General features: G+C 41.9%; 1 protein-coding gene across 3 annotated transcripts in view; it reads left to right on the forward strand.

Moving 5' to 3' along the window:
* The window catches only part of PRDM2 (PR/SET domain 2), a 110,537-nt gene that overhangs the window by 62,453 nt on the left and 20,200 nt on the right, over positions 1-27,884 (forward strand). For 2 of the 3 annotated variants that reach the window (XR_011470194.1, XM_070404120.1), the window contains exons 7-8: positions 14,501-14,611; positions 19,250-23,624. Coding sequence is in view for 2 of the 3 variants with exons in the window: in XM_070404120.1 (XP_070260221.1) it covers positions 14,501-14,611; positions 19,250-23,624 (4,486 nt within the window). In the remaining variant the exon portion in view is untranslated. Of the gene's footprint in view, positions 1-14,500; positions 14,612-19,249; positions 23,625-26,268; positions 27,850-27,884 lie in introns of those variants that run through there. The other variant, XM_070404121.1, reaches the window with a different exon arrangement.

Here is a 27,884-nt window from a genome sequence, read left to right on the forward strand (position 1 = left end):
TTTTAAAAACTTCTTGAATTTGAAAAAAATGTAAAATGGCCTTTTCTATCTGCAACTTTTACTGAGAGGACTTTATTCAGTTGTCCCTTAAAGATTTAATAAGTCCTTAATACCGCACCCCCACCATGCCTCAGACACATGCTTAGTAATCTGAATTTTCATTTTTCAAATTTCTTATTTTCCTTTTTGTTCTACCCTTTTCTCTAAATATTATGAAGCAGTAACTTTAAAAGGTTAAAGCTCAGTGCATATATTAAGAAAAAGTCTTGTGGGATTATTGGTAAGAGACTAGAAAATTTTCAGTGTTTGTAGCATTTTTTATAGCTCTTTCCCATTTTTGTGGTTGTGACCTGACCCCAAAATTTAAAATATGGAAGTTTTAATGTGATAAATGTTATATAGTTATTTTAAATGCTATCTATTGGTTAATACATTTATTTTTAATATACAGAGAATATTTGAATAATTTTAGAAACCAGAGATTTATTCTAATGATAAAATGATATTGTATGTGTGTGGTATATACAAATGTCAGTTTCTAAAATAAGATTATGACATTTAAAATCCTTGCTAATTTAATACTTTCAAAACTTTGACTTTTATATGTTTTTATTAGTTTATAACCAAAACCTAATTTTGCCCTGCATGAATAAGCTGTCCTGTGCTAGTTTACATACATTTGCAGAGGATTATCTTTGCTTTGGTTAAAAAGAAAAGCAATAAATACAGCTTAGGTTAAAGTCCCCTCTTTCTTTATTTCTGTGAAGCTACAGTGATAAACAGTCTTTTCCTCTTGTACTCAGAATCCTAACTCTTGATGTAGTCTTTTGTAGGTTTCCTAAGCCATCACATGCCACAAAAATGAAGGCAAACTGGTTTGTTCACCCATGTTTAGAACTTCTAAATGGAATTATGTGCAGTGTTTGAGGTTGCAATACGGTTTAGAATGGGCAACAAGGTGATTTTTGTGCCGTTTGTTATTCTTTCCACTGTTTGGCTTCTTCCGGTCAGTTTTCATTCACTTGCCAATTTGAGGGCTAAAATATGGCTCTCTGGCTCTGTTGGCTGTATTTTTTGTTTTTAATGTGTGAGATTATCAGGACCCGTTTCTCCATGGAATAAAGTAACTACGGGCTCTAAGCAGAATGTCCGAGGTCCCTGTGAGGGCGGGCTTCCCTGCCCTCCACCGCCTGTCTTGGTATCTTCTCTGTGAGCAGTGGAGACCTCAGTCTTCTTTTCATTTCTACTAGGTTTACGGTGCAGACAGAGCGACCTGATTAGTTGCAGTTTCGATTTTTTTTATATGTGGAACGATCTTGTCTATTTACACATTTTGGATTTTAATTTTTGTAGGATTAACACATTGAATTACAATTTCCTTCTTACTGGTATCCAAAACAAGTAATAAAAAGGAGTGGCTATCTCACTCTTTCTTGGTTGGAATTTTGAACAAGGGCTTAAGATTCCAAATGTGCTTGTTTTAAGAAATTTTACTCGCTGTTAAAGGTATTACCGCAGGAGGTATCTTTTCCTTACTAGGTATGATCATAGGATTATTTGATAACGAGCAAATTTTAGTGTTAAGCTTAATAAATATCTATTTGTAGTTTTGTTTCCATCAAAATGGTAAATTCAGGATAGAAAATAATGTAAATCACTGTCTGTATGCCAAAGTAAATTAAATTCATGGTTGTAGTAGAGTGTAGAAAACATTAAATAAGAAGAGATGATGCTTAACCAACTATTTCTGACTCTCTTCAGTTTTCGAGAGACAGAGTCCTCTAAATCTCATGGAAGACTGTCAAAAAGTAGGAGGAATTGGTAAACTGTTTTCATAGTTAATGATTGTGTTAATGCCTTCAACCCGACTTCAATTTTTATGCTAAAGCACATTATAAAAACAAGTAAGCAGCTACCCAAAGTGTTTTTTAGTGGGGTGCAAGTATACTGCTGGGGCTTCGCTATAGCTTCTGTGTTAAAGATAACCTGATTACTACTTTGCAAAGGGATAACTACTAGTATTAAAAAGAATCCTGAAATGTGTGTGTATGTTGGGTGGAGGAGAGAAGGGAAAAATTGCTGACCCAGCTATACCGAATACTGTGGCATGCTGGAATTACAAGGCCAGGTTCAAATCCCAGTTCAGATTCACACCAATCAGTAGCAGTGTGACTTTGGACAGGTTACTCTCGGTGTTTCCATCTTCAGCTTACCTGTCTGTAAAATGGGGATAAGACCTACCTGTAGAGTTGCTGTGAGCCTTGAGCGAGAGCCTCCTAAGGAACATGCGTGGCACACCGACCTTGGTCTGTTCCATTGTCATTGGTGGGCACCAGCAAAATTAGTTACGTGATCACTCGGCCTGTCCATTAGCTTATCGAGGCACCTCTGGATTTAAAAAAATAAACAGTTTCAACATGTTCTTTAAACATGTAGTTTGTTTTGGTGACAGGGAGTATATTGCAAATTAATGAATGAAGTAGATTGCAAATTAGGTAAGAGTACAGAGCTGCTTTTGAGCAGCAACTAGATACACATAAAGGTACTAAAGAATTCCTCAGATGCTAGAGACCTGCTTCTTTCTTAAAAGCTGTCTTGTTTCACTAGTGACCAAACTAGGACACTGGTGGTTACAGGTTGGAGATAGGGAACTCATGTTTCACTGTTCGCTTGCTGCCCAAATGAAGGGTTTTCTATTTTCTTCCTGTTCTTCTGTCTTACTTTGGTGTGGTCCGAACCACTCGAAGTGGCTCTGCTTGACTGTTATTACCAAGTTTTAGGCACGTGACATTTTAGACGAACTTTGGATACATTTTCTTAGATGTTAAATTATCAGACAGTCTTGGAAGTCAGTGTGTGGCAGCGATTTCAGTGCTCTATGTGATAGATGAGGAAATCTGTCAGCTCACATCCTTCTGGATGTGAAATCAGGAAGGAAGTGTGAAAGAGCCATTTTCTTAGGAGAAGTTACTAATTAAGTTGACAATGTCAGTTTTAAGGAAACAAATGTCCTGATTACCTGTGCAACGTTCTATTGAGCAATCTGAGCTGTCAGGGTTGGTTTTTTACTCCCAGGGATCACACACTCCCTTTCATGTAAACTCACAACTTGACTTGTAATAGCATAGGAGGTCCCTGTGTCCCCACACTTTGTGTTAATGTCTGTGTGTGACTGTCTGGGGACTGGAGCCTTAGGTTGCTATCTGGTGTTCCAAGGGGCCTAAAGTTTTTCCTTTACAGGTTAGGGACCATTGAAGTATGAACTCGTGTATTTAATTTTAAAAATTAAGCAGATACAGCAATAAAATCAGTGGATTACAGACTTAAAAAATGAAATATATTTACAGCTATTGCTGTCAGGGCATTAGTATATATTGATGGGGACATTGGTGTTTGCCAGCATTCTCACCTCTCAGTTAAACTGTCCTCATTGGATTGTACATTTCCTTACTGATATCTTGGTAGAGTCATGTGAACTGATGTAGAACAAATGAACAAAAAAATGGATGAATTTGGAGTTGTTAGTGGAAGCAGAATGCCATTGTCTTCATAAGAAGGAACATATGCTGACAATTCAGGCTTGTAGGCGTGGGGTTTCTGTAATTTATTTAGCAGAATCTGCTGGGTTAATCCTGACAATTGATTTCGTTTATTGAGTCTGTGTCAGGCACTCTGCAAAGTTCCTATGCACATCATCTCATTTTTCTCCGCCCCTCGACAGAAGCAGGTAGTTATCACCAGTGTGTATCGTAGGTCCCATCTGCCATGAGCAGGGTTATTTCTCGTAAATCCAGGCATTGCACAATACTGCACAGTATAGTTTCAGTTCTGTGAATTTCCGTTTTGTAGGCATCTGTCCTTTGAGGACCTACATTATTGAGAGTGGCACCTAGCAGTGGAGAGGGAGAGGAGCCGGTCCAGGAAGTCCAGGACTGTCTCACTTTCATTGGAGTCAGCTCTTTGCAGGGAAGATGTGTGACCCGTGGGAACACAGGAACCATTTGGGAGCAGGTGAAATGAGTGACTAGATTGAGAGTGAGACCCTCCCATCATGGGCACTGGCCTAGGAGACAGCTGTATTGCAAACCCTAGTCCTTTGTGAGTCCTTCCTCCCTGGGGGCCTTCTTTTATCCCAATATTGAGCAGGACAATGTGGGATAACCCTCGGAGACTTGCAGAATGAGACTTAGTGTTTCTAAAAGGCTGTGACCTCAGTGCTGGCGCCTGTTGGAAAGGTGGAGGTCCCAGCTGTGCTCCTGAGGAGGGCCGCAGGTTGTAGCTCCCTCCGCTGCCTCTCAGCATCCCGCTGTACCTGGCTGTATGGCTCTTTACATCACCCATCTCTCTTCCTGTCGACCACTCTGTGTCTCTCTCCCACTCTCTCCCCACTGGCCTGTTTCTTCTTCCCTCCTTCCTTCCCTTCCTTTAAAAAAATTGTTTTAATGAAATACAGATTTCTGGAATATTTTTCCTACTCAGAATTTGCTTCTTGTTGACATTAGTAGGGCCTTTCCTCAAAGGGGCTTGCTTGTTTTGTACAAAGTTAGATATAAAACTTCAATTTGAAATTCCACCAGTGCAGACTTCTTTGTAGTAAAATACATAAATTCCCTTTAGCTCTCAAAAAAGGGCCTTGTAGATAATAAGCACCCAAGAAAAATTATCAAAATACTTCTACTTCACCATTCTTTCAGAAACTTTACAAAGCATGTAGAGCAAGTATGTCAAATTCGCGGCTGGAGGGCCGCATGTTTGACATGCTTGATGTAGAGGAAAAAATTTTAATCTAAAAAAATAAGTGAGCTTGAGCTAAAAAAATTTTTTTAAATCCTTACCCAAAGATATTTTTCCCATTACTTTTTAGGGAGGGAGTGATAGAGGGAGGGAGGGACAGAAAGAAAAGAAAGAAAAAAAAGAAGGAAGGAGGGAAGGAGCCATGTGAGAGAGACATATCGATTGGTTGCCTCCTCCACACTCCTTGACTGGGGCCAGGATGGAACCTGCAACCTGGTACGTGTCTTTGGGAATCAAACCCGAGACCCTCGCATCCACCCCTGGATCAACGCTCTAGCACTGAGCAAAACTGGCCAGGGTGAGCTTGGGTTAAATTTGAGTAATTCTGTAGTTTGATACAAGCTAGTACATCAGAGAATAGATGTGTTATTAAATAGGCTAGTAATAGGTTTGTTTTTAGGTGAACATCAATAAGAAAAAATCTGGACTTAAATTTAAATGTAATTTATGATTTAAAAATAATTACTGTATGAGAATACATTTTAGTTTCTTTTCTGTTTCTTGAGTCTGAAAGATGCCTTGGCAGTTTGGAGTTTGTGGGAGTGGGTGAATTTATGCTAACCAGTGTGCATGCGTCAGCCTCAAGCAGGCCAAGCTCTCTGCTGGAGCAGTGAGTGAGGCCTCAGTCCATGAGGTTGGATAGAAGCACATCTGCAGGCCAGAAAGGGACTGGAGGACAGCTGAGGGCTTGGACAGAAGGCAGTGAGGTCACTTAGCAATAGTCATGAAGAGCCTTAAAAATTATCCTGGAATGAAAGTGTGTCATTTGATGGTAGATCCAAGGGATTAGGGCAAGCATGTCAAACTCAAAGGCTAACACGGGCCAAATAGTAAACGAGGCATGCAGCCCAGGGGCCATGAGTTTGACATGCTTGGATTAGGGAGTTTAGTATCTCTCTAAATTCTCTTATTTTTATAAACGAATTTCTTCTTTCTTTTTTTGTTAATCCTCACCCAAAGATATCTTTTTCCATTGATTTTTAGAGAGAGAATAGAAGGAAGAGAGAGGGAGGGGAGTGAGAAAGAAAAATTGATGTGAAAGAGACACATTGATTGGTTGCCTCGGGCAGGAGCCCAGACCTGGCTGAAGCTGGGGATTGAACCTGCAACCCAGGTATGTGTCCTTGACTGGGAATTGAACCCGAGATCCTTTGGTACATGGGCCCACACTCTTACCATTTAGCCACACTGGCCAGGGCTGTAAATGAATTTCTTAAACCAATACCAAGATGAGGCATTGCCCTAACTGGTTTGGCTCAGTGGATAGAGCATCAGCCTGGGGACTGAAGGGTCCCAGGTTCGATTCTGGTTAAGGGCATGTACCTCAGTTGCAGGCACCTCCCCAGTAGGGGGTGTGCAGGAGGCAGCTGATCGATGTTTCTAACTCTCTATCCCTCTCCCTTCCTCTCTGTAAAAAATTAATAAAATATATTTTTTAAAAAAATGAGGCATATTCAAGTGCCATTGTCTAATTTTTGCACTTTAGAAGAAGCAAAATATAAGTATTGTGCTCACAGTCCACTGCCAAAACATTGATCTGGGAGGCACTCAATATGGTTGTTTAAGTTAGGTTTCTGATTTAAATCATGCTGACTACAATAACCAAACACACACAGTGAAACCAGAAAAGAAGAGGCATGTGGCTGTTCACAGGAACACCAATTAACTTTTCGTTCGGAGTAATGTGATGCATAGGGAAAAAGAGTTGAAGGATGTATGTACACCAAAAACCATCAGTGGCAATTAGAATGCTTAAGCAGTTTTGACGATTTAATGTCTGTTATGAATATTTCAGATCCCTTTTAAATCTTTATAACTATGTGTCTTGTGGATTTGGTGTTTCTGGGGATAATGCTTCTTTTCTGGACACTTACACTGGGGTGTACAGGTGAGGGTTGGAAAACAGAGAAACACTTCAGTAAGACCTTTTGCTGTGCAGGCAAAGGAGAAAGTTAAGGCTTTTTCCAAACTGTATTTTATAAAATTACATGTATTAATCTCAACCAAAGAAAACATTTTCAATTGCCTCACTAATTTTGCATTTGTAGGTATTTTTAAGAAAAATCTTTTATTTTTTTTTGCATAATGTAAGCAAATGTTTACCTAGAAAAATTAGAAAATGCAAACAGTTAGGAAAACAGGTATTATGCCCACATCAGTAATCACATCAATGAGAGCCACCTGTCAACATCTTAATGTAGATCATCTCAGTTTATGTTGATGGATAAACAGTAGACTGATTTTAATGAGTGCTTTGGCCATTGTTCTATTAAAATTTCTATAAACAAGTAAAGATTGAATTTTAAGTGATGGAATTGCTTCCTGACTCAGATTTATATCTAATTTTTACTTCCTGGAAATATTTTAAAATTAAGTTTTGTAGTTAATTCATCAGGATATAGTATTATAAAATTTATCATGGGCTCTGAGAGGGAAAAAAACGCCTTTTCCTTTTAGCTGAGACAATTCTTTCGGGTGTGGCTGTCCCTTCTGTTTTAGGGGGTTGCCAGGCACTTGTCCCCGCTTAGCTCCCAGTCCTGGTTTGTTTGGCCACAGGGGACTAATACCTGAACTTGAATTAAGTTCTGTACTTTGTATTCGCCAGTTCACTTTTTATATGTGAGGTTTCAGTCTTTAGGTATATATTATTTCCCTGTAAAATAAAGGCTCCTGAAAATCCACTAGAAGAATGCTAGAAATTAAAATAACTTTGAAACAGAACAGAACAACAGTTTTAAGTTTCAGAGGTATTTAATTAGTTTCTAAAATAATTTTGTTTATGCCACAAGACTTTCTGAGGTTCCGAAGAGTGTAAGGAAATGTAATGCCTTCTTAATTTGAATTTACAAAAGTTTATTTCTAGGATTTGGAATTATCCAGTCAGAGCCACTAAAAACCTTTTTTAGAGAAATTAAAGGTCCCTTCAGATGTGCTCTTTGCTGTTTTCCCATCAGCCTGACATTTGGAGGAGCCATGACAGCAAAGGCGTCACACCCCCCTGGCAGGATGCAAGCATTCCAGGAATTTATACTGTGATCTGCAGCTCCGCAGTATCCAGAACTTTTCCATTGTTTCTGTTGGAAGCAAAGTCTAGAGTCCTGATTTAATACCATGACCAACTTAAAACGAGAGAGGTTTTATTTTTATAATTTGCCTCCAGGTTACAGACAGCTCTTGGCGAGTTTACAAAAAAGATTTGAAATTATGCCCAGGGAGCTTAACAGAATTTCTTACCATCACGTACATTTCAGAGTTATTTCATGTCTAAAAGAAATCTGTAGAAAATGTACAGCATATTACGTTCGTAAAAACCCAGTGTTACAGCATCTTATTGCTTCAAATGTCTCTCTTTCAAACACACGGACTGATGGGCTAAGGCCCCAAGTGGCTTGTTTACCCACTGATCTCACCTTGGCCATTTGTAAGGGCCACTTCTGATCAGCTGATAAACACATCCCCCCTTTGACCTTTATGGTGACAGTTTCTGATACCCGGTCCTCATAGTTCTGTGCCAGGTTGCCTGATCATCCATCCTGTCAGTGGCTTTTGATGCCTCTGGGTTTTTTGAGCATACATTAAGGATATTGAAATAATTGAAATGGACTGTTAATTCCTTGTGGAAAATTTAGTTTTACATATGTGTCCAGCTTCTCACACCAGCTGCAGAATGTTGTACTACCACCAGATGTAAAGCACAGCTGAGGCCTTGCTCTGACCACCCTTGACCAGCTTACACATAACATCATTTTGGCCATTCATTAAGCTAACAGCTTTGCTATTATCTGTTGATTCTCTTTCCTTGCTACCTGATCTGTTAGAGAGCTTGTTTTTTTTTTTCTGTCTTTAATCCTATAAAAATTCATTTTATATGACCTTTATCCCTCCCACTCCCCCTGTTAAACTTTTCATTTGCTTTCAGAATTCTGACTTACTCTGTGAACCAGTCGTCCCCAATGCTGATATCAGTGCCACACTGGCCTACTTTCATGAAAATTACACCCTTGCCTTTCAAAAATTTTAAAAAGATGTATGATGGCTTTATTTATGATGAATTTCTCAAACTTGTCTGAAATGCAGATGGCACTGTTAATTAATTTGCTCTCTCTTTTTTTATTACTCCTCACCCAAGGATACTTTTTTTTTAAAAGAGAGAGTGGAAAGGAGGGAGGGAGGGAGGAACAAACATTGCTGTGAGAGAGACACATCAATTGGTACCTCCTGCCATTGCCCTGACTGGGGATGGGTGCATGCCCTTGACCAGGAATTGAACCTGAGTCTCTTTGGTGTGCAGGCTGACACTCTAACCACTGAGCCGTGGGCCAGGACTCTCTCTTAACCTTTTAATGTAGCCCCTTAATTCTGTCATTTGTGTCTCTTCTGTTCTCTACGGTCTATAACCTTAGCTTAGCAGAGTACTGGGCTGGAGCCTCTCTTCAATCTCATGTGAAAACATGCTTCTGATCTTGCAATTCCTACGAGTGACCCTCTCATTTTGGGCAGGAAGAAGAGGAAGATTTTACGAAAGAATGGTTGCGAAATCAGGAGTTTCCAGGTGATAGTGTCATAGGGCTGGGGAGAGTAATCTGAAGAATGTAAGATCCTCCCTCCCTGCCCCACTTCCCTCCCCAAAAAAGGTAGGACCATCAAACGCCAAAGGCGAAGGAGAAACTTGGGTCTAATAAGTGAAGAAATTTGGGTTTTGTAATGATGAGAGCAGAGGTAACCGTGGGGAGTGGAGAGTCCGGTGCAGGGATCACGGGCTGGATGGCGTGGTGAGGAGCGAGGCCACACGCACCTCCCACAACTTGGAGAGTTGGTGTTGGTCCCTGCTCAGGGCAGCCCCTGTTCAGGCAGCCCATCCATTTCCTCCCACGCATTCCCATGACCTTTCATGGCTCTCACCGATGCGGCTTCTCCCGGCTTGGCAGTCAGCTGTGCATCCGAGTATGTTGGGGAGCTCCCCAGAGATCAGACAGACCTGCTGATAGTGAATTCTGACTTTATACTTCATAGTTGAGTAGTTCCCCTGTGAGGAGGCAGCGCATGTAGAGTTACATATGGTTCTACGTGTAATTCCTTTAAATCACCGAGTGCAGGAGCCTTCACTGTTGTAATAATTTTTTAATGTACCTTATGCCATCCTTCTAGAATTTTGCATTCTCTCTGATGCCTGAACATTTTTAAAGTGAAACATTATTCTCTAGAATTTCCTAGTGTTTATTCACTTTATTGGGAGAGTGCAACATAGTCCAGAACTTAATCCTGTGGCACTTGAGGCAGTTTTGGTTTTGCATCTCCCATCCAAGTGCCAGCAGTACAATGCTCCACTTGTCCTTAAAAGCCCCCACCGTGGCTGCCGGGTTTCCCTCCAGGGCAACTATTTCACTGGAAAATCCAGTTCTATTGATATTATTTAATGGTTAATCATATTTGCTCAGATTGGTGTTCTGTGCTGTTGACTGATACTTGTTTCTGGCATAAGATAAAATTGAAATGGAGAAAAATCCGCATTCCACTTTGTTCCTTTCTTATAAATGCAGTAGAAGTCTTTATACCACTTTCATTTGCCCTTGAAACTGAGTGAATAAGGGTTATAAAGTGCTTTCTAAACAATAAGGTATCCTTATTATGCCATTTTTGGTCTTAAGAAATAAATGTACTAGAAGGAGCACTTTTAGCAGCAGCATCATTCTTGGGTTTTAATTCTGACTCTAGAGGTAATTTAGTCGTGTGGCCTGGGGCAGATGACTTCACATCTCTGGTCCTTGGGTGTCTCTGAAATGAGAGGCATGGATTGGGACTTTCTGGTCTTAAATAGCCGAGTGGTGCTTAAGTGGTAAGAACATCAGTTTTACACTGTGGGCACGGCACAGGCCTGAGAGTAAGTATACCACATCCCATCCCTAACTAAGAACACAAAGGTTATTTTTATTTTTTGGTGAGACCTTGCAGTAGACAACTGCTGTTTTCTTTCTGTTTCATTTCGTTTTCTTCATCTTTGTGTGTGTATTTCCTTTCCTTATATATAAGCATACAGTTTGTCCTGTGCTTCATTATGTTCTTTGTCATTGTTTCCATTTCACTTTCCTTGTGTTTCATTCCTATATCTTTCTTGTTTAGAGCAAGTGGAGCACGCAGCTGGCAGTAGCCTCTGTGTAGGACCCTTCAGGAACCTGATGGTAAGTGCACACGTGTACTTACCAGGCTCCCAGTGGGCTCTGCCACACCAGCTCTCACAGTAGAAACCAGCTAGTCCTCTCCGCTTTGTCAGAGTCCTCATCCAGGTTATTTTTGATTATAGGTTTGTTTTTTTATTTTAATTTGATTACATAAAGAACAGAAACCAATTATCAGAAAAAATGTGCTGATTTAAGGAAATGGAGCAGTTTCCATACCTGAATTGCAATATTTGGCTTGGTGAGTGACACCAAGCATACCTTCGTGTGAATCAGGACTCCCAGGTTCTAATTTCTGTTCTGTCAGAGACTGGGTAGTCTCTTTGGGGGCCCTGGCATTTGGTTTCTCTTGCAAAAAACAGGTAGGCCAGGGGATTTCAGTAGCTCCTTCACCCTCGTCTGTGGTCCTGATGGGAAGTAGCTCGAGTGTTAGATGTTCCGATGAACATTTCCTGTACCAAATAATCTCAGGTCCATGAAAGAAGGATCATTAGATTTATGATAGTTGCATGTCTGTCATAAACTAAGTCTATCTTTGTTTACTGAAAGGAACGTGGGAGGTAAATTTAATTGTTCCATTCCTTTTTTAGAATTGGTTTATTAGTGTTATTCAAATATTTCCTTTAAATGTTATAATAAATGTATAAACTGCAGAACCTCGCCTATCTTTAGTAACCCATATTATATTGGGTTAGCCCAGTGGTTCCCCCCTTCAGGGACATTTGGCCAAGTCTGGAGACTTTTGGTTGTCACACTAGAAGGTGACACTGGCATCTAGTGAGTGGGAGTCAGTGATGCTGCTAAATGCCCTCCGATGCCTTGGACAGCCCCACAACAGAGCGCGATCTGGTCCAAGTGTCACTTGAGCTACAGTTGAACCCCTGCTATCCAGCCTCCAGTAGCCTGTGGTGGGATGCTCTTGGGAGCCCTCTGAATAGGATGCAGATGTTCCTGCTGAAAGTGGCTTCTCTTCACAGGACATCAGGGTTTCCTGGTTATGGGTTTGAAAGAGGGCACCTGGGGGCAGGAGGGATATTTCTCACTGGTTAGGTTTGGAGAGTCCAAAAATAGACATTTGACATTCAGTATCAGCTAGGTGTTCTCATACTTCCTTAGGCAGAGAATAAAACTTCAAATAATATTTTTAGCTTTTAGATAGTTATGTGATCTTGTTCTGAGTACATATTAATGAATGGTATTATTAAAGTTGTACTTTGCTTTATTATAACATAAATCTAGAAATCTCACTTAGTACTTTGTTCACATAGGGCAATTTACTCTTTTATATAGCCTGCTAACTAGCCTCTATAGTGCTTGAGAAGTTGCAGAAAATCTTTGAATTGCTTTTGCAAGGGACTGTAGTACAATAAATTAATGTCTGTATTTCTATTAAATTTCACAGTGTGAGTAAGGTTAGGCAAAAGAGGGAAGCTTTAGACCATACCTCTGTACTTACGTATTTTGAAAGCTCATACCTGTAGAAAGTAGTAGCAAGTAAGAATTCAGTAAGAAAGGTCAGATTTCTTGGCCTGTTTGGAGTACATGAGGTGGTACTGATATCTTACAACAAATTTGTGGTTTTGATCCAGGGAAAATTTTTCTGAATATAACTTTTGAATGAAATGTCTGAGGGCAGCAGGAGTCCTGACGTGAGTCTTATGAGGCATGACCTGCAGAACTGGAGCAGTTCCTGTTAGTAGCCAGTCACTGGTATTTGCATTGTTTGCTACCAGTAATCTGAGATGGACTGGGCATATGTCATCGTGAGGATAAGAAAACTGGTTGAAAGGTTAGAATCCAAACCCCCTAAAGCACAACTGGATTCCTCAGGAGCCTTTGTCATTATCAGATTTACGCCAGTGCTGTTGACTGAGGGAGAAAGACTTGAAAGAGGAGGCGACTTGTGGCCGTGTCACATGTTTTCATGGCCTTGCCCCTTGCAGAGGGCATGGGTTTATAATCCTCCCACCCGGAAATGTGAATCTACCTGCTCCATGAAGAGTCTGCTTCTGGGCCCACCAGGGCGTGGTTCCAGTGAATTCTGAGTTCCATTTTAGCTGCCTTTGGAAACGAATGGATTGCCTTGTTTTCAGATATGTGTTTGAGTGAACTCTTTCTTATGCAGTTGCAGGAAACTTTTGTTTTCTTACTGAAGAATTAGGGATGCAAAATGGTGTTTTAGAATTTTCTTTTTAAGACCAACATTAAATGGCTGATTAAGTATTTTATTCATTTTTTCTTGTTGAATCCCTTAAATATTTCTCAAAATCCGGTGATGTTTTTTAGGATTAATATCTGGTTTGTATTGTTTACAAATGTTTTCTATTTTTAATCATTATGATCTTTGCAGTGATAATATTTTGTGTCTCTGATCTTAAGTTTCATCTGTTATGTATAGTTTAATTAATTATGCTGCTCTGTAGTGATTCTCTGTTATGGAGAATACCATTTTCCAGAAACTGCCAATGTTTTCTGGTTTGTCATTTTACTAAATTAGAGATCAAGGCGGCTGTTGGTTGCAAAAGAGAAAGCTCAGGAGGCTATATGAAGCCTGGTTGAGGAGAGCATTGCAGAAAGAGAAGGGAACTGTTTGGGAAAGGTGATAGGACCTGTTCTGAATCTGAAAACTGAAAAATAAAAGCTACCAGGCATAAGAAACTTGGAATTTAAAAAATGGCAAAGAGGGGTTGCAAATTCTGGTTAAATCCTAAGGAGACCAAGCGTCTGAGCCTCCAGTAGTAGTGACCAGTCTAGCATTGTTTATCTTTACTAAGAATCTTGGCGACTTGCGTTCACTGTTCCAGCTTGTCAGAAATGTGCTGCATTTTCCTCTTATCTTCTGAACTGTGGTATCACTTGGAATTCAGTTAATGTTTCCTGAATTCCAGCTTCCAAATCGTTAATGAAATATTGAACTGTTCTGGACCTCGACTTGAGTCCCTCAGAACCCTCAGAGTGCCGTGCCGGCCGGCCACAGTGAATTATTCATAATTACTCTGCTTTGCTATTTGAGCCATTGTGCATGTGTATTCCTTACAATTCAGTGGGATCTCTGCTTCTCTTGTTTTACTTTGACAATTATAGGTGCTCATATCTTAACTAAAAGGGCCCCAAGTTATCCCGTGTTGCTTTTCCTACGTGCTTCTTAGGAGAATTTCTGCCAGTCGCTCTTATGTGTATGGTATTAAAACTGAGAGCTATCATCTCATTTTCCTGTGACATCAGTATTGTTAACTTTTCTAGAATATATTATCTATTAATTTGATAGTTGCTTAGAGTTATGAGGGAAATAGTGCCCAAGATTCTAAAAAATACATGATTTATGGTTTTTTTTCTCTGATGTGACTTAAAAGTATTTGTATTCATCATCTATTCCTTTCTTTAGGGATTGAAGTGATAGTTGCCCAGAAATAGACAGTTTGTTCTGATTATATTAGTGATTGTCTCCTTCAAGAATTCGGGGTAATAGTGAGTGAATGAATGAATGAACGAACAAACAAATAAATAAATAAATGGTTTATTTGTTTCAGGGAAGAAAAAACCCCAGGAAAATAAAAACAAAGGAAATAAAACTGAAGACATACAGCTGAAGACAAGCGAGCCAGATCCCACCTCTGCCAATATGAGAGATTCTGCAGAAGGTAGGCTGGGGTGTTGGGCTTGTATGATTTGGGTATGTATCACCATTTGTAATTTTGTATTTCTTCGGCATGCCCGTCTGAGAGTCATTTAAGAAAAGGTTAAACAGCAAGAAGGTCCCCTACAAGCCCTTCACATTCCCCATCCCCTTCAAAAACGTACTAAAGACCTTCCTTGTTAGAAATCAAATTATGCTTGGTTAAAATAAAATGAAGCATTCTATATGATTGCATTTATCAATAATTTACAAAGTTCAAAACCATCAAAAAACATCTATGATGACAGGAGTCAGACTGACAGGGGTAGATGGGGGGGGGGCAGTCCACTGATGTGTGGGGTGGGCACATTGGTGTATTACTTGTAAACACTTTATCTTGCTTTATACTTATGTTTTGCACACTTTAAGTATGTTTTGTAGTTCAGTTAAAAAATTACTTAAAATATTAAATACCCTTGATTTTATATATCAGAATGAAAAATGTGCAGGGTGAAAAGTGTTCCTTTGTTAGAATTTTAATTCCTATTTTATCTCGTGTTTCTTCCTACTAAATTGTCTATGGTCTCTTCTTTTTTTTTTTTTTTTTAATATATTTTATTGATTTTTTACAGAGAAGAAGGGAGAGGGATAGAGAGTTAGAAACATCGATGAGAGAGATCGATCAGCTGTCTCCTGCACGCCCCCCCAGTTGGGGATGTGCCCGCAACCAAGATACATGCCCCTGACCGGAATCGAATCCAGGACCCTTCAGTCCGCAGGCCGACGCTCTATCCACTGAGCCAAACCGGTTCGGCATATGGTCTCTTCTGAGGACTAATATTCTAGGCCCTCCATGCTGTAAGAATTCAGAGACATGGATTGAAAGTTAATCAGAAAGGCAGATTGCTCAGTTGAGCCACCATATTGAGACTATTGCTATTAGAAAAGAGGGAGCTATGTCCTAATTTGTTATGTGGTCAATTTATGCAAAGACCGGAGCTTGCTCAAGAGTTGTTCATAGTGACCCAAATAGGCGAATTTCAAAATGAAGGCTTGTGACTTTCAAGAAACAATTGTAGAGAAAAAAACCCACCAACAATATTTTTTATTCTTTTTAAGCCATTTTGGTGGTGATGACGTTCATAAAGGATTGTAATTTCCTGTGGCATTTTATGAAGCAAGAATGGACAAGTTTATTTCCCAGAACCTTATAAAACTAAGTTCTGCCCGCTGATATCAGATTTGCTAAGACATTTGTTTGAACAACAAAAATACTAAGGACCCTCCCTACATTTAGTGGCAGAATTAAAAACAAAAATCCAGGAGCCCCTTTCCCCCTTCGAAAATTCAAGACAGTTATTTTTTTCCTGATACAACATCAGGCCCCATGAAAAAAGATAATTAATATTTACCTTTTTGTGGAATAACTGGTTAAAGTGTGATTGGCTCTGTACAGCGTAGTTGTCATTCCTGAATGTTCTGCGTATTCTTAAAAAAGTGGTCTGAGCAAGCAGTCCAGACTCTTCCTTTGTTCCCCAAACCTCCCGTTATGTTTAAGACTCAGCGACCACATGGACACACTTTGGTGTGGGCCTTACTAGTAAGCAGAGCTGTGTTTTGGTTTATATTGCTTTGGACAGTTTCAAATCTGAAATTGTTTACCAATCACAGAGAGAGAAAATAATACATTTATATATTTTTTTCCATTAAAAGACGCCACAGATTTTGGCCCAAAAAGAACTCCATAAAGAAATTTTTGTGCCTTACAGATGTTATTTTCAATTTCTGTAGTCTCATTCCAACTTTTTTTTAGCAACATGTTGGGTCTGTGTTGAACATGTAGTATTTCAAAAGGGACTTAGCTCCTAATTTGAAATACATTACCACCATCAAATGACTGGTTTCTCAGTTTGTGGAAAACTCATGGAATTTATGAAATTTGTCGGGGGGTGGGGTGGGAAGACTGGTTTCTGTTTAGAAGCAGAAGCCTCGTTGCCAGTAAAATGGTGGCAAGTGGGTAAAAGTAAGACTGATACTCCTAGGAAACCTTGCATTTAGAGAGCTTGGCACAGTTGGCCTTTTTAGCCCCCACTTCCCCTGTGTCCAGGTGTTCACCAGGTCTGTGACAGGCTCTTCTATCTTGATAGTCTGGCCACTGTTTTCTGCCTCCACTGCTACATCTCTTAATGTAGGCAGCAGCATCTCCCTTCTAATACCACTGCATCAGTATTGGTTGCCTGCAGTAATGTGTCTTCCCGGTCCCTTAATCCACATCACAGCCAAAATCTCCCATCTGGCATCCTCCCATCTGGCTTTAAAATATCTTAATGGTTCTCCATTGCCCACCTGTAAGTCCAGAATAATTCACAGTGTGCTACATGTTTTGATTCCTCCTGCTGCCTTTCCTTTTCTCTCCTTGACCTTCACGTTCAGACTGCCCAGTACTTTATCTAGGAAGCCTCCCCTGATTAAGCCACATACAGTGTTCCTCTTGTGTGCTTCTGTAGCAGCACGTACTTCCACAGGCGTAACCATTGATTTATGACAGTGGTGTTGCCTGCTTGCTTTCCTGTAGCTCTATAAGGATAAGGATCTTGACAGTGTTGTTCGCCTAGTACTGGCATACAGTAAATACTTGCCCAGTGAAAGGGGGGACGATCCAGTTAACAAGCCAGGAGGTCCCAGAGCTTTTCTAACTCAAGTGTATATAGTGCAAGGGGCCTAGTTCAACAGACAGGTGGTACTGTGAAGAAGGACACCCTCTGTCAGCAGTAGATGTGCTGTGACAGCTCCTCTCTGGGAGTCCCCTGCTCTCCCTAGGTTTTCTCCCAACTGCTGTTCCATTTCTCTGCTTTTCTTTATAGCTAAACTTGAAAGAGTTGCTTATAGTCTCCCTGTCTCTCCCTCCTTACCCTCTTTTAGGAACTCTATTAGGCATTTGTCCCCACTACTCCACTAAAACTGTTACCATGATCACCACACATCCACCTTGGTAAAGGGAATGCTCCATTCTCAGTCCTTATCTTACCCAACCCCTCAGCAGTTCTGCACACAGCTGATCACTCCCCCCTTGAAACTTCGTTTACTTAGCCTAAGCCACCACTCTCTCGATTCTCCAACTACCTCACTGGTCATTTCTCTGACCTCTAAGTACTGGAGTCATCTGGGGGCAGTCTTCCCTCCTCTCTTCTGTCTGCATTCACTCTCCAGGTGACCTCGTCCAGTCCCATGCTCCAAATACTATTTTGTGTCTAAGGACTTGTACATTTCTAGACTCAGCCTCTGTTGAACTCGAGTCATCCATAACTGCTTAACATCTTTACGTGGATAGCTGTCAGGTACCTCAAAGTTTTAAGACATCAAAATGAACTCTACTTTCCTCCAGCACACACACACATAGCCCACACCTGCTCGTTCCTCAGTTTCCTACTGCTTAGCAAACAGGATTATTGAGGTTGCGGTGGCTCCTTGACTTCTCCCTCACCACAGCTAGTCAGCAAGCACATCTTGTTAGTTTACCTCCAAAATGTATCCAGAGTCAGATCATTCCCACCACCTCCCCTGCCACCCTAGCCCCCACCCTGTCCCTTCTCCTGCAGGATGCAGCTCTTGGCTCCCTGCCTCCACCCTTATCCTCCTGGAACTTCGTATCTTCCTTGTACCAGGAGTGATTCTCTTGAATATGAGTGAGTTATATCATATTTCTGTTAGAACTTCAGCTCCCTGTTTCACTCCGAGTTAAGGCCAGCAGCCTGCAAGGTCCTGTGTGAGTTGGCCTCTGATCTCATCTTCTGCTCTCCTGCCTTCCTCCAGTCCCCCTCACCCCCACAGTCTTTCCAGATTCCTTGCTGTTCCTTGAACACATCCAACAAGTTCTTGACTCAGAACTTTAGTATCTGCTGTTTACTCTATCCAGAGGGCTCCCCTCCCCTGCATATTCACATGACTCACTTTTTTTAGGCCTCTGCTCAACTGTCACCTTACCAGTGAGTCCTTCCCTGCCCACCTGGGTTTCTTCTTAGGCATTGAGACTCCTGAGTTGCTAATAATTTGATCAGGCTTAGAAGAGATGATCTCTAAAGTTACTTTTACTTGAAAAAATCCTGATCATATGATTCTGGAAACTGTTCTAGCTTCTAAAAATGTAGATTTAGTCAGGAAGGGAGGAGAGAATCATTCTATTCAAGGAAGATCACTAAGAATCTAACCTGGTAGGTAATATATTTAGCTTATTTCAGTTTGGAATCCTGAGACATTGGAATTCACAACTAGTCTCCTGAAATTCAGTGTCTGCTACTTAAACAAAATTTTAGGCACCACAATTCCTATAAATAAAAATATTTGTATATGTGTGACTAAACACAGAAAAGAATCTAAGCTCCAAGTGACTCTTTGTTCACGTATGTCTCCTCACTGCTCAGTGTATTGTTTGGTTAATACCAGGTGCTCTGTAAATATTAGCTGAATGAATGAATGAATGAATGAAAGAAATGGATTTAAGTACAATACAACTTTATAAATGAGAATGTAGAGCTGTTGTTGTTAATCATAACCTTCCTTACACATTTTAAGTACTAAGAGAAATAACTTGAATCATAAGAATTGATCTTAAATCGGCTAGTTTTGCCCTCACCTCCATGCTTCTACTTCCCTCTGCTTTCAGGTGCCAAAGAAGAGGATGAGAAGCCCTCAGCTGGAGCAGCTGAGCAGACAGCTGTTCAGGAGGTGCTTAATCAGGATGTGCTTCCAGAACTAGGAACCCCTCTCCCTGCCTGCGAGCTGCACACAGAAGAACCAGACAAGAAGCTAGAAGCAACAAATTGTGAGGTGAATGACTTGGAGGAAGAGGAGGAGGAGGAAGAGGAGGAAGACGATGGGTTGGAAGAAGAGGGGGAAGAAGAAGCTGACATGCCAAATGAAAGTTCTGTGAAAGAGCCAGAAATACGGTGTGATGAGAAGCTAGAAGATTTATTAGAAGAACCAAAAAACATTTCAAAAGAAACTCTCGAAGACTCTCCAGAGGTAACTCCTGTTATCAAAATTCCCAAAACTAAGGAAGAAGCCAATGGTGATGTATTTGAAACATTAATGTTTCCATGTCAGCATTGTGAAAGGAAGTTTACAACCAAACAGGGGCTGGAACGGCACATGCACATCCATATATCTACAGTCAACCATGCTTTCAAATGCAAGTACTGTGGGAAAGCATTCGGCACCCAAATTAACAGGCGGAGGCATGAGCGTCGCCATGAGGCAGGGTTAAAGCGAAAAGCTGGCCTAACACTACAGCCATCAGAGGACCCAGCTGATGGCAAAGAATCTGGAGACAGTGTCACTCCAAAAGATGACTCGATTCCTCCCAATCTTGGGCAAGACTGTCTGATCTTGAGTTCAGAGAAAGCTTCCCAAGAAACAGTAAATTCTTCTCTTGTAGAAGAGAATGGAGAAGTTAAAGAGCTTCATCCATGCAAATACTGTAAGAAGGTTTTTGGCACTCATACTAATATGAGACGGCACCAGCGCAGGGTTCATGAACGTCACCTGATTCCCAAAGGTGTGCGGAGAAAAGGAGGCCTCCTGGAAGAGCCCCAGCCGCCCGCAGAGCGGGCCCAGCCCCCCCAGAATGTCTACGTTCCCAGCACTGAACCCGAGGAGGAAGGGGAGGCAGATGACGTGTACATCATGGATATTTCTAGCAATATCTCTGAGAACTTAAATTACTATATTGATGGTAAAATTCAAACCAGCAGCAGCACCAGTAACTGTGATGTGATTGAGATGGAGTCCAGTTCGGCTGACTTGTATGGTATAAACTGTCTGCTCACTCCAGTTACAGTGGAAATTACTCAGAATATAAAGACCACACAGGTCCCCATAGCAGATAATCTTCCTAAAGAGCCTTCCAGCAGCACAAACAGTGAGTCCAAGAGACGGAGAACTGCTAGTCCTCCCGTGTTACCCAGAATCAAAGCTGAAGCAGAGCCTGAGCCCATAGCACCCTCGTGCTCCTTGAGCCTGCCCCTTAGCATCTCCACCACGGAGGCGGTGTCTCTCCACAAAGAGAAAGGCGTGTTCTTGTCGTCAAAGCTCAAGCAGCTCCTTCAAACCCAGGATAAACTAACTCCTCCTGCAGGGATTTTGGCAGCTGAGATCACTAAGTTAGGTCCTGTCTGTGTGTCCGCTCCTGCGTCGATGCTGCCCGTGACCTCCAGTAGGTTTAAGCGGCGGACCAGCTCCCCTCCCAGCTCTCCACAGCACAGTCCTGCCCTTCGAGACTTCGGAAAGCAAAGCGATGGGAAAGTAGTGTGGACTGATGCAGTTCTGGGTTCCAAAAAGCCCAAGTTAGAAAGTCATAGCAACTCCTCCCCGGTGTGGAGTTTGTCTGGGAGAGACGAGAGGGAAACCGTGAGCCCGCCATGCTTTGATGAATTCAAGGTATCCAAAGAGTGGGCCGCCAGTTCCACTTTTAGCCCTGTGTGCAACCAGCAGCCACTGGATTTATCCAGCGGTGTCAAACAGAAGACTGAGGGTACCGGCAAGCCTCCGGTCCAGTGGGAGTCTGTGTTAGATCTCAGTGTGCATAAAAAGCCTTGTGGGGACTCAGAAAGCAAGGAATTCAAAGACAGCAACGTGGCGCAGCCAGCCTGCGGTGCTGTCAAGAAGAAGAAGCCGACCACCTGCATGCTGCAGAAGGTCCTTCTCAATGAATACAATGGCATCGGCGTGCCCATCGAAAACACGGCAGATGTCACCAGGAGCCCGAGTCCTTGTAAATCCCTGGATCCCCAAGCAGATCCTGACCTTGGGCCTGACACGAGTTTATCTGCCCCTCCTGTGGAGCACCCACCTGATGTTTCTCCTTCATCTCCTGCCTGCCAGACACCCTCTCTTTCCTCGGGGCAGCTGCCTCCTCTCTTGATGCCAACACACCCCTCATCCCCTCCACCCTGTCCTCCTGTGCTAACTGTTGCCACACCACCTCCTCCACTCCTGCCTACCATACCTCTTCCAGCCCCCTCTTCCGGGGCGTCTCCTCTCCCGTGTCCCTCTCCACTCTCAAATGCTACTGCACAGTCCCCACTTCCGATTCTTTCTCCTACGGTGTCTCCCTCGCCTTCTCCCATTCCTTCCGTAGAGCCTCTCATGTCTGCTGCCTCTCCGGGGCCTCCAACACTCTCATCATCTTCTGCATCTTCATCTTCATTCTCTTCATCTTCCTCCTCTTCCCCCTCACCACCTCCTCTGTCAGCAGTGTCATCCGTTGTTTCTTCTGGGGATAATCTGGAAGCCTCCCTCCCCATGATATCTTTCAAACAGGAGGAATTAGAGAATGAAGATCTGAAACCCAGGGAAGAACCCCCGTCTGCAGTTGAACAGGATATTGTTCAGGAAACATTCAACAAAAACTTTGTCTGCAATGTGTGTGAATCACCTTTTCTTTCCATTAAAGATCTAACCAAACATTTATCTGTTCATGCTGAAGAATGGCCCTTCAAATGTGAATTTTGTGTGCAGCTTTTTAAGGCTAAAACTGACTTGTCAGAACATCGCTTTTTGCTTCATGGAGTTGGGAATATCTTTGTGTGTTCAGTTTGTAAAAAAGAATTTGCTTTTTTGTGCAATTTGCAGCAGCACCAGCGAGATCTGCACCCGGATAAGGTGTGCACACACCACGAGTTTGAGAGTGGCACCCTGAGGCCGCAGAACTTTACAGATCCCAGCAAGGCCCACGCAGAGCATATGCAGAGTTTGCCGGAAGATCCTTTAGAAACGTCGAAAGAGGAAGAGGAGTTAAATGATTCTTCTGAAGAGCTTTACACGACCATAAAAATAATGGCTTCTGGGATAAAGACGAAAGATCCAGATGTTCGATTGGGTCTCAATCAACATTACCCAAGCTTTAAACCGCCTCCATTTCAGTACCATCACCGAAACCCCATGGGTATCGGTGTGACGGCCACCAACTTCACTACACACAACATTCCACAGACGTTTAGCACTGCCATTCGCTGCACAAAGTGCGGCAAAGGTGTAGACAACATGCCCGAGTTACACAAGCATATCCTGGCCTGCGCTTCTGCCAGCGACAAGAAGAGGTACACCCCTAGGAAAAACCCAGTACCGCTGAAACAAACGGTGCAACCCAAAAACGGCGTGGTGGTTTTGGAGAACTCTGGGAAAAATGCCTTTAGGCGAATGGGACAACCGAAAAGACTGAACTTTAGTGTCGAACTCAGCAAAATGTCACCAAATAAGCTCAAATTAAATGCATTGAAGAAAAAAAACCAGCTTGTTCAGAAAGCAATCCTGCAAAAAAACAAATCTGCCAAGCAGAAGGCGGACTTAAAAAATGCTTCAGAGTCCTCCTCACACATCTGTCCGTATTGCCATCGGGAGTTCACGTACATAGGAAGCCTGAATAAGCATGCTGCTTTCAGCTGTCCCAAAAAACCGCTTTCTCCTCCCAAAAAAAAAGTTTCCCATTCGTCCAAGAAAGGTGGGCATGTGTCACCTGCAAGTAGTGACAGAAACAGCAGCAACCACCGCAGACGGACCGCAGATGCCGAGATTAAAATGCAAAACACGCAGGCTCCTTTGGGCAAGACTAGAGCTCGCAGCTCAGGCCCCGCACAGGTCCCACTGCCCTCCTCGTCCTTCAGGTCCAAGCAGAATGTCAAATTTGCAGCTTCGGGGAAGTCCAAGAAACCAACCTCCTCTTTAAGGAACTCGAGTCCAATCAGAATGGCCAAAATAACTCATGTTGAGGGGAAAAAGCCCAAAGCTGTGGCCAAGAATCATTCTGCTCAGCTCTCGAGCAAGACGGCCCGGAGCCTGCACGTGAGGGTACAGAAAAGCAAGGCCGTCTTACAAAGCAAATCCGCTCTGGCCGGTAAGAAAAGAACAGATCGGTTCAATGTAAAATCCAGAGAACGGAGTGGCGGGCCCATCACCCGAAGCCTCCAGCTGGCAGCTGCTGCCGACCTGGGCGAAAGCAGAAGGGAGGACAGCAGTGGCAAGCAGGAGCTGAAGGACTTCAGGTAAGCTGTCTCCCAGGGCCTGAGGAATTCAGCTCCGGAGCGTGGGGGCGGGAAAGACGGTTGGAAGCGAACAGTATACTTGCCCAATGGCTTTTTTTTCTTTTTCCTGTGTAATTTTGACATAAGCACTTAAAGGAAATGGGGTTGCTTAAGTTAGAGGCTGCTGCAGAGATGGATACCGCCTAGCTTTATCTCAGACCCAGGACTCATAAAAGGGGGCCATTTCTTTTAGGGCCAGTGTGAACTGAATTTGAAACTATGAAAAGCTCTCAAAAGGACCCTGTTATGAAAATATGAAATTCTCTTAAACTTCCTTCCTATCTTGGGAAATATCTCAGTGTCACTTTTATTTTTTCTGGATTATAGGTGGTTTCTTCTGTTAAAATGGAACTCTGAGGCCATTAAAACCACATTGCAATCTCGTCAGTGTTTCTGTGATTCAAGCATAGTTATAGTAACGGAGAATGCTTCCATTATTCATGCTTCTATAGTTTTCATTCAAAAAACTTGCCTCATGGGTTAAAACAAAATGCACCGTACTCATTTTAAAATGCCTTAAGTTCCCCACCCCTCCTCTCTCCAGCAAAGGGTGACACAGGCTGGATCCCAAAGGGGCAGCAGCCAGGAGCGTCCTTACAACTGCAGCAAGGCCAGGCTCCTTGGCTGGCCAGGCACATGCTGAAACCCAGGGCAAGTCAGGTGGCCGTCAGTGCCTTTGTTTCCCAGTAATGATGTAAGAATTCATCTTAGATTTGAGGTGATTTTGCTGTTTTATTTGTGTCCTCCCTATATTCAGAAGTGTTCTTAGTGACAAAAACATAGGATAATAGTTAAATTGGTTATGTTGACTTCGCAAACTTTCTAAGTGAAATAACCTTGGTTTGACGCACTTTCTTGGGATTCCTGCTGTTTCCTGAAAAATGCCTACGGGTCAAACTTGTGAAAAGCTCACGATCAGATAGGATTTCTGCAAAATACTTCAAAATCTTGTCCTTTCAGAGGGAGCTGCCGGACTCGAGGCTTTCTTGGCTATCCCTCTCAGTGTCTGAAAAGTCTTTGGTGTTTCAGACAAGCAGAATTAGAGTTCGCTGGGGAGAGGTCTGCCATTTGGGGAGGTCATGAGGATCCAAAGGTACTGTTACCAGTGCACAGCTGACGTAGAATTCTGGGTGCCCGTGTGCCTTAAGTCATGGTTAAAGAACGATGTAGAGAAGAATTGTTAGTCACGACTGATAGTTAAAAAGCTACTTCAGAAATGTACTAAACAATTAGTTACTATAGATCTTACTCAGCATCTGGTCTCTGGCCATGCCATATGCATAAGCACCTATTAGCCATTATAGTGGCCTGCTGTAGTGTTTTAACTGTACCTGTTTGTACGCTGTCTTTGTTCTGGAAGTTCTTCAACAATAGGAGGTTCTTGAACTCGAGTCCTTTCCAAAGATAAAGAGCCAGAATATGTCATCATTTTTACAGACTGTACTACAAAACATGCCCCGGGTGGTTGATGCTTTAGAATGCACTATGCGTACCCCCCTTTGTCTCCAGTCTTGTCTGAAAGAATCATTTTGTACTGGATCCCATTTATACCGTTCAAGGGTAAAGAAAAGTTCTGAGTCACTACATTTATCAAGTTCATTCAGTTAGCCTCTTACTCATCCAGTGCTTTTGGAAGAAGACCACAGGGGACCAAAGTGCCTACTAAAATTGTATCTCTGTTTCCTCCAGTTTATTGTAATTATTTTGCTTTGTTTCATTGTTTAACAGAGGGTTACAATGCTAGAGTGAAATTGGCCTAAAAGGAAGCACAGAGAATCAGATAAGAAAACTGTTGCTCTAACTGGTAGGTGGCAGCAGCAGCATCCCCGCTAGCTGGCTCCCCTTGGTGTTTGTCACTGAACTGTGCTGTGGACACATCAGAAGGATGTGTCTTAAAAGGGGTCCATTTACAAGTGACCATAAATTTGTGAAGACAGGGCATCATATTCTGATTATCTGGGCACAAGAGTGGGCATTTCTTCAGGGGGTTTGTTCTCTTTTTAGTGCCTTTAGCCCATTTATTTGGTATAAAACCAGGATTCCTGAACTCAGGCCTGAGATTATCATGAGGGCTTAGCAGGCCTCGTCCTTGGTACATACTTGTTGTGTTACACTGGTAAGGAGTTGTTTTAACTATAGTCATCTTCCCTTTCAGTAGATTTCTACTTGTAAATTTTCTTCAGGGATGATTTCATGGCACCTCGTCAGAAATACTCACTTCTCTCTGTTCTCAGTGATTTCGCTTTACTCACCCTGTTGTATACTGAAGGACTTCCCACAGCACTGGCAGCACCTCCTCCTCCTGCGTGTTTCATCATAGCCATCTGTGATTAAGAGCCAGCCCCCAGCATTCACCACAGGTTATTACAGAAATAAAACGATGTTTCCTCCCATATCCATCTCCGCCACACCACTCCAGATAGGGCTGGGGCCTGGCCAGCGTGTGCCTGTTGAGCAGGGCCCCCAAGTAGCTGCACACTTCCAGAATCAACCTGTTGCTGTCCTAACATTTGTCATATGGATCATCTCACCTTCTCTTTAACATGGTCAATTCATGTAAGGTTGTGTTATGTTGTCATTTATCTTCAGTTTTCTTATTTTCTAGGAACTTCCTGTAGAAAAGCCCCCCACACAAAACAAACCTTAATTGACTAAATAAAGATAATGCATGCTCAACTTAGGATAAGCACTACGACAAAGGATGCGAAATCTACCAAGCTTGCAAGACCAGTTGAAGCTGTCTCACAAATCCGCAGGCTTCTTGTTGCCCTGGTTAGAGTCAGGCATCTGCTTCTTCGCTGGTGCCCAACACGTGCTGGGCACCTGGGTGATTGAGATGCCAGAGGTGCTGTAAGACGGGCTAGATGAACTGGCCCATCGTCACAGGACTGATAACTCAGAAGTGAGTGTGGCCCTGGTTTTGGCACATAGCAGAGGAAGGAGTGATTTGAACCTAACCTTGCAAAGCAAGTTCTCTTTTTTATCAGTAGTTTATTGTAGATTTCAGGGATGACAATTCTAATGCACTTGTTTTAAGAAGTTTTGGTCACACACCAGCTCTTGATGCCTTTCTTTTAAGTTAATTACAGATAGAGGCATTTAGCTTCTCTCTCTGCCTGCTTTTTTTTTTTTAAATCACAAGCTGATGGCCAGCAAATGGAGAGGAAACCGGATTGGATATGGACTCCTTTTTTATGCCTCTTCCAGTTTCATGTGTGTTTATCCAGATGGACATCCTCTCGAATAACTATGTGGCACTAATTTATAACTGTTATATTATGGGAGGCTATGTAGCAATATACCGATGCCTAGGATGTATCTCAGGCCTAGAAAGGTGTGTGTCTGCACTTAAGTAAAAAAGTAAAAATAAATTTACATACCAGGCTTACACTGCAGTCTCTAATAGAGATTTAAAAACTACAAATTGGCCTTTTCCTGGGTGTATAATTTCTCCATACATTATATATGCTTTCACCCTAATTAATGACTGAGTTGGTGGGAAATGGCTAGGTTATTCATGTGTTTTTTTTTTCTTTTGTTTTCAACTTTAAAAGTAATCTACCTCTTAAAATGTGTAGTTTAATACTTGTTTGGTGAATTTGTGCCATTTTAATCCTTTCACTATCATTCCCATTTTGTTACATTTCTGTTCTGGGGACTTCTGTGTTGAAATATTGTATAAAGCATTTGTAGCAGTTTAAAAATAAAATATTTAAAATTATTTAAATTGTTTTGGATGCTTCAATTGTATTGTGATTTGCCTTTTACATTTGTGTTTGAGTTGTTAATCTGGAGAGTGTTCTTGTACTGGAGTTTGCTGTTAGTTATTTCACTGTTTCTTGTTGGAGAGTTATGATATAAAAGACTATTTTAATGAAAACATTAAAAGATTACAATTTGACATACAAAAGGGATTGTCTGTTGATTTGAACCAATGTAGCCTTTTAAGAGAGAAAGAGGCTAATTGTAGACAGACCAGCTAAGTGTGCTGTTTGCTGTTTATCCCTTCCAGGATGAAACATCATTTGAGCTTGTCAGATGTACAAAAGTTTTTTTATGCTGTTGCTAGCAAGCACTTAATAACTAGGGTAACGTTAAATGATACATTTTATATCATTGTAACCAATAAAAACTTTCTAAAAGCTTGTGAAAGGACTGCATTTTGTACATGGTTGGGAGCAGTGAAGGGCAGAAATGAAGAGGCCCGTAGGAAAAGCGTTG

This window comes from Myotis yumanensis, unplaced genomic scaffold (assembly GCF_028538775.1).
Source record: "Myotis yumanensis isolate MYYU_CA2020_CCGP unplaced genomic scaffold, mMyoYum1.0.hap1 SCAF_2, whole genome shotgun sequence".
Lineage (NCBI taxonomy): Eukaryota > Metazoa > Chordata > Mammalia > Chiroptera > Vespertilionidae > Myotis > Myotis yumanensis.